Source organism: Etheostoma spectabile, chromosome 9 (assembly GCF_008692095.1).
Source record: "Etheostoma spectabile isolate EspeVRDwgs_2016 chromosome 9, UIUC_Espe_1.0, whole genome shotgun sequence".
Lineage (NCBI taxonomy): Eukaryota > Metazoa > Chordata > Actinopteri > Perciformes > Percidae > Etheostoma > Etheostoma spectabile.
The window spans coordinates 9679395-9689650 of record NC_045741.1 but is presented as its reverse complement, the minus strand read 5'-3'; the positions used below and the strand labels follow the sequence as shown (position 1 = coordinate 9689650).

The following is a 10256-nucleotide window of genomic DNA, read 5'->3' as shown; positions in this document are numbered from 1 at the left end:
TGTGTTGATGTTTTCTTATTATAGCTTCATATGTCGCTATCAGCTGGCACATAAGCACTAGCCTACAACTTGTTCAATATTGATCATGTGTTGGTTGATGGAGCGATCCATTTTGTCCAGAAAAACTTGGTTCCCAAATGTTTGCTTGATTGTTGTGCGATTAAATGCAAAGATGAATGGAAACACCTTAAAATGTCTAAAATTTGCTTCACCAATTTGATCGCAAAAAAGCATGTGACATAAAAAAAAAATCTTAAACACAAATTTAGATGTTTATTTCACTCCACTTTGTCTGTTTGCGCCTGTAAATGTCTCCTAAATTCACCCAAAGTTACCATTAGATAATTCCTAATTAGCATATTTCAACATAACATTTCAGAAAACTTGGATTACAAAAATACATTTCTTAATGTACGCAAGTAACTAGGAAAGTTTTAATGTTGATATCAGTTAGTTAATGTTTTTTTACCCTATTCAGTGTAATGTCTATCAAAATGTCTGATATTTAATAATCATATATTTTATGGCCGTTTTCGCAAATGGGTTTTTCTCATACTCTGAGTCACAAATCTTCACGTCAGTAGTAATACATAAACCAAACCTTGCAGTGTCCTTCCTATTTATATTGTGAAGGATTATACTGAGATACTGCTCAGATATTATTCATAATCTGATTTATGTAACATTCTTGCCAAATGGCAAAAATGGCTTCTTTTATGGTTGTTATCACCATGTTCTGATTCATGGAGTAATAAAACAAAATGTCAACAAAATGAAATAATGGAATAATTCTGAACCAGGCTTCATGCTTTGAAAAACTATGCAAATTAGCACATATTTAACAAGACAATGCACAATTTGCATATTTAAACATAACTTTTTAGGAAACTTGTAAAACAAAAGATATTTATTGTATTGTCAGCTGGGGAAGATTCATGGTGATATCTAGTAGTGCTCATCTGCAGGTGTCTCCTATTAAATGGTTCTAAGAGAGCAATACTGTTCATGTTGCATGATTTATGCTAAAAGAACATCAAATGAGCAATGTTGCTGAAGAGATTTGAGAATTGAATTCTTTCAAAACTGTGCCACCGTCATGTTGTCGCAGGACATGTCATTGACCTACATTCAACATGCCAAACATTTACCGTAACCTAACATTGATTCTAATTTTAATCAAAAATCAAACAAGTATTCAGCTCAACCACCTTATAATAAATGGTTAACTTTGTTCCCAGATTGGATGCCACTATGTCAACAATTAACAGCGGGCCGGGTCAATATCTGGCCCCACAAATACTTGAAATGTAAATTGCACTTTTATTTCATTTGTTGCAGTTTGCTGAGTCGCTGTCTTGTATTTATGCACATTTGCTCTAAACAAAGCTTTTTTCAAAAATTCTGCTTTCATGCCATTCTTTATTTATTTGTTTGTTTAATTTATGTATGTAATATGATAATTGGCATAATAAATAATGAAATGAAATTTTTCTTTTTTTGCCTTGGGGGGAGGGGGAGGGCAATGCACTTTCTTGAAAAACAATGCTGGGTAACATACATTTACGAGATTTAAATTCACAGAAATCTACAAGCTGAAATTTAAACTTCACACAAGAACTGGGTGAAACCTTTTTGAGATGAAAGATGATGAGACAAAACAGACTTACAGGAAATAAAAACCTGCAGCCACTGTTAAAACTTTGTTTGGAAACTGTACATCCCAATAGCTTTGTTTCACCCCAAATGTTCAGTCATTATAGGCCCATAACACAAAAAAACAAATAAAGTCTTTGTAATTTTCATCTTTTATTCACAAAGCCTTATGACTTCAGATCACAAATGATTAATTCAGCCAATAAATGTATCAGGATCATGTGTTATGTAACAAAATGAAACATCAACATGAATCATGCACACGGCAAATGCCGTTTTGTTTCTCCAAACAACTGATCAAAAAAAGACTTTTTATCGAGACTTTGTTGGACCGCGAACGAAATCAGCATCATCCTGGCGAACTGTGGGAGAGAAATGTCTTTGTTCAGCATCACATCTCAACATGCAGTGGGTGGAAATCATGCATCCAGAATGTAATAACACAATGTTTGATTGAGAAATTGACAAAAGGACACGTGCCCTTGTCTTGTATAATTCTGTGAAGGATAATGTTACCCTATGCATGTTCAATTTGCTCATGTGTTGTTTGGTACATATTCAGGAACTAAAGAATGCATTTTTACACAAAGCTGTGGATTTTGTTCCCTATACAGTATGTCTACAGTGTATGTGCAATACAAAGTGATCTTTTTACGTGTTTTTGAAGGCTGGGGGAGCGATTAAGGTGACCCAAAACTCTTTAAACCCACATATGAATAGTTAGTATTACATTGAACGCACAGGAGTGGAAGGAAGGTGATTTAGGTGGATGGAGGGGCACTGGACTCAGGGTTCACATCCTGAGTCTGGTGTGTGGTTAGGTTTAGACAACAAAAGCGCTTTTGCAAGGCCAGGGAAATATGATGGCATGTCTCAAATCTGTACAGATTATTTCTGTATTGAACAAAGACCGCAGTCTTTCTCCAACCTTAACCAGGGGGGTGCATTAATGCTGTAGTTGTTCTACAAACAGCTATTGTTTTACAAGATTGGAAGTTTTGGCTGAGGGCAAAGGAGGTATGTTGTACTTTAAAATTTCCTCGCTGTGTTGACAACAAATCAATTGGGGGTTGCATCACGTCACCACCCTCTCCGGGAACCATCACCTTATCGTGGTGGAGAGGTTTGTGTGTCCCTTATGCACATGAGGGCGTGTTGTTGGAGCTTTGTGCTCCTGGTAGGGTCTCCTATGGCAAAGAGGTGCGGGAGGGGCAGACAAAGAATGGTTCCAAAACTCTAATGGAATATCAAGGAAGGGATAGAGGGACCCTGCCGGTGGAAGCCCGGGGCCCCCGTTGGAGCCAGGCCCAGACGGTGGGCTCGTGAGTGAGCGCCGGTGGCCGGGTTTGCCACGGAGCCGGTCGGGCACAGCCGAAGAAGAACGTGGCACTTCTCCTCCAGCCCATGGCCACCCCCTGTGGGAGGATCCAAAGGGGTCGGGTGCGCTGCCACATGGGTGGCGGCGAAGGTCAGGGGCTTCGACGGACCAGAGGGCGGCAGAGGCTGGCTCTGGGGACGTGGATGTCACCTCTCTGTGGGGGAAGGAGCGGAATTGTGGGGAGGTGGAGCGCTATCAGTTAGATCTGGGGGTACTCTACGCACAGTTCAGTTCTGGAACCGTAATCCTGGATAGGGGTTGGACTCTGTCCTACTCTGGAGTTGCCCAGGGTGTGAGGGGCCGGGCGGGTGTGGGGATACTCACAAGCCCCGGTGAGCGCCGCTGCGTTGGAGTTTACCCCGGTGGACGAGAGGGTGCCTCCCTACGCCTGCGGTGCTGGGGGTTGTTTGTGCGTATGCACCAAACAAGAGTTCGGAGTATTCGGCCTTCTTGGAGACCTTGAATGGAGTCCTGTATGGGGCTCCAGTAGGGGACTCCATGTTTCCTGGGGGACTTCAACGCACACGTTGGCAATGATGGAGATACTGGAGAGGGTGATTGGGAGGAACGGCTCCTGATCTAAACCAGAGCGGTTGTTGTTGTTGGACTTCGTGCTAGTCATGATTGTCCATCACAAACACCATGTTCGAACTAGGGATGTTCATAAGTGTACGTGGTACCCGAGCACCCTAGGCCAAAGGTCAATGATCGATTTATAATCGTTTCATCTGATCTAAGGCCGTATGTTTTGGACACGGGTGAAGAGAGGAGCAGAGCTGTCAACTGATCACCATCTGGTGGTGAGTTGGGTCAGGGGGTGGGGGAAGACTCTGGACAGACCTGGTAAGCCCACAGTGTAGTGCGTTTACACTGGGAACGTCTGGAAGAGGCCCTGTCCGACGGACTTTCAACTCGCCACCTCCGGCGGAGCTTTTCGTGCATCCCTGTGGGAGCTGGGGGCATTGAACCTGAGTGGACAATGTTCAAAGTTCCATTGCTAAAGCGCGGCAGCGAGCTGTGGTCTTAGGGTCTTAGGTGCCTCAAGGGGCGGTAACCCACGAACACCCTGGTGGACACCGGTGGTCAGGTAAGCCGTCCGATTGAAGAAGGAGTCTTTCCGGGATATGTTATCCCGGAGGACTCCGGAGGCAGTTGCAGGGTACCGACGGGCCCGAAGGGCTGCAGCCTCTGCCGTGACAGAGGCAAAGCAGCGGGTGTGGGAGAAGTTCGGAGAAGACATGGAGAAGGACTTTCGGTCGGCACCAAGGTGCTTCTGGAAAACCGTTCGCCACCTCAGGAGGGGGAAGCGAGGGATCATCCAAGCTGTATACAGTAAGGATGGGACGTTGTTGACCTCAAGTGGGGAGGTAATAGAGCGGTGGAAGGAGCACTTTGAGGAACTCCTAAATCCAGCTGACACGCCCTCTGTGGTGGAGGAGAGAGGAGGATGATGGGGGGTTGTCGTCAATTTCCCTGGTGGAAGTCGCTGAGGTAGTCAAACAACTCCACAGCGGCAAAGCCCCAGGGATTGATGAGATCCGTCCAGAATGCTGAAAGCTCTGGGTTTGGAGGGGATGTTTGATTGACACGCCTCTTCAACATTGCGTGGAAGTTGGGACGGTGCCTAAGGAGTGGCAGACCGGGCTGGGGTTCCCTCTCCAAAAAGGGGGACCAGAGGGTGGTGTGCCCACTACAGGGGTATCACACTTCTCAGCCTCCCTGGTAAAGTCTACTCCCAGGTGCTGGAAAGGAGGGTTCGGCCGATAGTCGAACCTCGGATTGAAGAGGAACAATGCGGATTCCGTCCTGGCCGTGGAACAACGGATCAGATCTTACTCTCGCAAGGTACGGGGGGAGCTGGGAGTAGCCCAACCAGTCTACATGGTTTGGGATCTGGAGAAGGCGTTGACGGGTCCCCCGGGAGAAATGTGGGAGGTGCTGGGGAATATGGGGTGAGGGGGTCCCTTTCAGGGCCATCCAATCCTGTATGACCAAAGCCAGAATTGTTCGGGTTCTCGGCAGTAAGTCGGACTCGTTCCAGGTGAGGGTTGGCCTCCGCCAGGGCTGCGCTTTGTCACCATCCTGTTTGTAATATATATGGACAGTATATCGAGGCGTAGTCAGGGCGGGGAGGGTTGCAGTTCGTGGGCTCGGGATCCATCGCTGCTTTTTGGAGGGAGTGGTCCTGATGACATCATCGGTCTGTGACCTTCAGCATCAACTGGATCGGTTCGCAGCCGAGTGTGAAGCGGCTGGGATGAGGATCAGCAACTCTAAACTGGGCCATGGTTCCAGCCGGAAAACATGGAGTGTTTCTCCGGGTAGGGATGAGTCCTTACCTCAAGTGAAGAGTATAAGTACCTTGGGGTCTTGTTCGCGGAGTGAGGGGGACCAGGAGCGTGAGATTGGTCGGAGAATCGGAGCAGCGGTGCGGTATTACATTTGTTTATCGCACCGTTGTGACGAAAAGAGAGCTGAGCCAGAGGCAAAGCTCTCGATCTACCGGGCAATTTCGTTCCTACCCTCACCTATGGTCATGAAGGCTGGGTCATGCCGAAAGAACGAGATCAAGGGTACAAGCGGCCGAATGGGTTTCCTCAGGAGGGTGGCTGGCGTTCCCTTGAGATAGGGTGAGAAGCTCAGTCATCCGAGAGGAGCTCGGAGTAGAGCCGCTGCTCCTTCGCGTTGAAAGGAGCCAGTTGAGGTGGTTCGGGCATCTGGTAACACCTAGGGAGGTGTTCCAGGCACGTCCAACTGGGAGGAGACCTCGGGGAAGACCCAGGACTAGGTGGAGAGATTATATCTCCAACCTGGCCTGGGAACGCCTCGGATCCCCCAGTCGGAGCTGGTTGATGTGGCTCGGGAAAGGGAAGTTTGGGGTCCCCTACTGGAGCTGCTGCCCCCGCGACCCGATACCGGATAAGCGGATGAAGATGGATGGATCACGTCACCACATCATATTTGCGGTTGCAAACAAATTGTGTATATTCATAACTTCTAGGAGACAGGGCTGTATTGTCTGACTTGTCGCCAGAGACATTTCTTTGCTGAATTAAACGGGATACATATGTTGTCTACCTATTTCTATTATATCTGTTAACAGGCTTTTAAATTGGAACATCACATCCATCACATCTTTCTCCAAAGCCATAAACATTGGTTATTGACTAATCAAATATACTGTCATAATCCAGAATAATGTTTTTCTTTGTAGCCATTGGGTTTCTGTGTGTGAATGTGTGTCGATGCACTTTAACCTGTGTCTGATACTTGTGATTATGTTTTCTGATGCCATCACCCAGTCGGTTGTCATGATCTGCAATAGTGGTTGTGTCATTTTACTGGGCTACGCCCATGTGTTTCTTGTTTTATGTGCATGTTTTGTATTGTTGTGGCTCATCTATTGTTTTAAGCCATCAACCTGCTAGGGGCTGCAGATGAAAATTAAAATGATGAAAATTAGCCTTCATGGCCAAATCTGGTACATTTACATGTTGGACTCATGTTGGTTAATGTGCAAAATCAGTAAAAGAAAAATAATTAAATAAGGCTTAAATCAGTGCATATTCTGCCTTGCATGTGCAAGTCAAAAAACCATTAATAAAAACAGAGAAGGGGTTTAGTATTTTGCAAGGCCTTATTGCCCTGAGAGCTCAAATACTGCTTTTTCTGAATCATATTCAGAATTCTAACACATTTCTTAATACCAGTGTTTTTTTTTTTTACCCTGGTTGACTCACAGTGTTTACCATGACGGAGATCTGAACAAGAGCTTGAACCCTAAGCCTAAGTGGAAACTTAAAAATTATTTTTTACCCTAAACATTTCTATTGACATTCAGAATCTTGAAAAGTCAGCAGGCTACACAACACATCGTTAGAACTGGAACATTCTTCTATGGGACTGTCTGAAATGCATTTTGTACATACGTGTGCATGTTATGATCTTCTCCTCCCATTTCCCATTAATGCATTGAATCGTGTCTTCTCCCTCCATACCATAGCCATCCCGGCACAGATACGTTACTGTAGAGTTAGACAAGTATTCCTTCTGATAAGATGCCCGGACAACTGCATTCTCAACTTTAGGTGGGGGTTTGCAGAGATTGGCAGTTGCTGTAGGGGTTGAAAGCATGTACAGTGTTGGGTTACACCTGGTCATCTTTTAACAAAGGCTTACATCTGATAAGGAAAGACGGTAAAAAAGAAGAAAATGACTCACGTTTACAAACAGCTTTAGTTGAATTTCCATTTGGAACCCATTTCCCCCTGTTACAATTATAGTGTTTAATCTGAGAGCTGTATCCTGTGTCACAAATAACCTCAGCTTGGATTGGCGTTTGGCTTTGCCTTTGTAGAAGAACCGATTTCCCATTTGGAATCACAGGAGTTTCTCCACACTTTGCGTTCTCTAGAGGGGATACGATTACAGACAATTAGCTCTGTCTGTATATTGTTGCTAACAAATGTGATATAAAAAATAAAGAAACAATAATTTAATCCCTTTATAAATAAATCAACTTTTAACAACTTAAAACTAACAGGTATTTTGTTTACTTAGTCTATAAAAAGTAATATCTGTGAGGCTGCAATCATATCAGATTTTGCTCTCCATGAGGTAAAGGGCTAGATGTGTTCACTGTCAGTGTGTAGTGTAGGAGTGGGTGGGTTTGACCTCTCTTTCAGATAATACTCATTGTTTATATTCCTAGGAAATCTTTATTGATTCCAAACCCTTAATTCATTTTCTACCTTTAAGTAATGCACAGCATTTTGAACTTGACCTGTAGAGTAATAAAGATAAATTACCAATGCATCGCTGAAGTATGTCATTACATTTGGCCTCAGCCCACCAGCCTTTGTTGGTGAAAAACTTAAAACCTTCATTACAGGTGTAGTATATTGTTGTGTTGTTGTATGGGCCAACTGCAAATCCATTTAGAACTTCAGGCTTTTGGCAAGTAGCTGTTTAAAAAAACAAGGAAAGGTTAGGAAATGTTAGCAAGCTAACAAACTAAACTAATATACTTTATACCTGCAAAACAGCAGCAATTCAATTCAATTTTATTCATAGTGTAGTATAGTAAATCATAACAAGAATTATCTCAAGCCACTTGGCAGATAAAGTAGGTCTAGACCACACTCTATAATTTATAAAGACCCAACTCCAATTTCCAATTCCAGTAATTCCCTCAAGAGTAAGAAAAGTAAGTAAGTTAAGATTATTTGTACAGCACCTTTCACAGATAACAATCACAAAGTGCTTTTCAATAAAATGTAAGACAATACAATATATTAAATATAAGAATATTTAAATACAAATAGAAAACATAACAAACAATCATAAAAAAAGCAGGCATTTAGCGCGACAGTGGTGAGGGAGGGGAGAAACCTTTTTTTTTTTACTGTTACAGCTGTTGTTTAGAAAACTAAAAATTACAGATTATATGTGACCATTACTCAGTGATTTGTTTCCCAATAACTTGTTGAACAAAATACATAATATTGTGGTGTAAGCATGACAGACGGTATTTGGGAATGACAGGTTTGGCTGAGATGGTAATTCCTCAAAATCAAAATCAATTGCGTGCATGTAAAAACAGAAAAGCAACAACAAAATGTGCCAACACTGACTGTGCTGTCCTGACCGTCCTCACCTGTACACGGTGACCTCCCGATCCAACCATTTACTCCACAGGTTAGAGTGAATTGTTCTCGTTTACCATCCTTGCAGCGATAACCGACCTGTTCATCGTGGCGGTATGTCGGCTTGTCATTGTCAACAATATCTGCGTCTGGCAAAGTCTTTCTGTTGCATGTTATTTCTAAAAGACAAAATAAACATGTACACATTAGGTGTGTTCTTACGTCAGCAGAATGAAAGACTGCTTTCAAATAGTTAGAAACAAAACATTTGTCATATAAAAAGACTGGTCTCCAAGAGAAAGAGAAGCCTCTACTGATCCCCAGAGAGGACATTCAGTTGTTGCAGCAGCACAAAGACAGAAATAAATACAGATAAATAGGGATAGTAAGATAAATAAGGAGTTATATACAAGTAGAATAGGAATAGAAGTAAAAATAGAAACTATACAAGAGCAATTAAAGGCAAAGTCACAAAGTAAGGTACCTCCCCTTGTCTCATCTCAGATCTTGTATTACTCCAGAATGAGCACATTAATACGCAACATCAAAATGAATGAGAGCTAACTAGTTGCACTTTTAAAACAAATTAACATCAGTTTTAAATTTGGGTTAGTTTGGCATTCTGTGAAATAGTAAAATAATAAATAAGATCCTCAAAAAACTTTGTTAGAAGAAAAAAAGAAGCTTGCAAACCAAAAACCTTTTTTTTTTTTTACTGTTACAGCTGTTGTTTAGAAAACTCAAAATTACAGATTATATGTGACTATAACTCACTGAGTCATTTCCCAATAATCTGTTTAACAAAATACTTATTGTGGTGTAAGCATGAAAAACTGTAATTGGAATTGACTGGGAGAATAGGTTTGACAGGTTTGGCTGAGATGGTAATTTCTCAAAATCAAAATTAAAAGCGTGCATGTAAAAACAGAAAAGCAACAACAAAATGTGCCAACACTGACTGTGCTGTCCTGACCGTCCTCACCTGTACACGGTGAACTCCCGATCCAACCATCTTCTCCACAGGTTAGAGTGAATCGTTCTCGTTTACCATCCTTGCAGCGATAATCGACCTTTTCATTGTATCTGTATTTCCGCTTGTTATTGTCAACAATATCTGCCTCTCGCAAATTCTTTTTGTTGCATGTTATTTCTATAAACAAAACAAACATGTACACATTAAGTGTGTTCTTATGTCAGCAGAATGAAAGACTGCTTTCAAATAGTTAGAAACAAAACATTTGTCATATAAAAAGACTGGTCTCCAAGAGAAAGAGAAGCCTCTACTGATCCCCAGAGAGGACATTCAGTTGTTGCAGCAGCACAAAGACAGAATTAAATACAGATTAATAGGGATAGTAAGATAAATAAGGAGTTATATACAAGTAGAATAGGAATAGAAGTAAAAATAGAAACTATACAAGAGCAATTAAAGGCAAAGTCACAAAGTAAGGTACCTCCCCTTGTCTCATCTCAGATCTTGTATTACTCCAGAATGAGCACATTAACATGTGACATTAAAATGAATGAGAGCTAACAAGCTGTGCTTTTAAAACAGATTTATATCAGCTTTAAATGTGGAT

General features: G+C 42.3%; 1 protein-coding gene and 1 long non-coding RNA gene across 5 annotated transcripts in view; one reads left to right on the top strand and one right to left on the bottom strand.

Moving 5' to 3' along the window:
• LOC116696265 (complement factor H) overlaps window positions 1–10256 on the bottom strand; it is a 47998-nt gene that overhangs the window by 34132 nt on the left and 3610 nt on the right. For 2 of the 3 annotated variants that reach the window (XM_032527112.1, XM_032527113.1), the window contains exons 7-8: window positions 9659–9826; window positions 8688–8855 (exon numbers count right to left, since the gene is read on the bottom strand). In XM_032527112.1, coding sequence (XP_032383003.1) covers window positions 8688–8855; window positions 9659–9826 — 336 coding nt within the window. Of the gene's footprint in view, window positions 1–6960; window positions 7147–7252; window positions 7442–7839; window positions 7996–8687; window positions 8856–9658; window positions 9827–10256 lie in introns of all 3 variants that reach the window. The other variant, XM_032527111.1, reaches the window with a different exon arrangement.
• Window positions 1–10256, top strand: part of LOC116696270 (uncharacterized) — an 18794-nt gene that overhangs the window by 7814 nt on the left and 724 nt on the right. The window contains exon 1 of one of the 2 annotated variants that reach the window (XR_004333667.1): window positions 2869–2878. The exons of the other annotated variant lie outside the window; for it this stretch is intronic. This is a non-coding gene — a long non-coding RNA (uncharacterized LOC116696270). Of the gene's footprint in view, window positions 1–2868; window positions 2879–10256 lie in introns of those variants that run through there. 2 annotated transcript variants of the gene reach the window in all.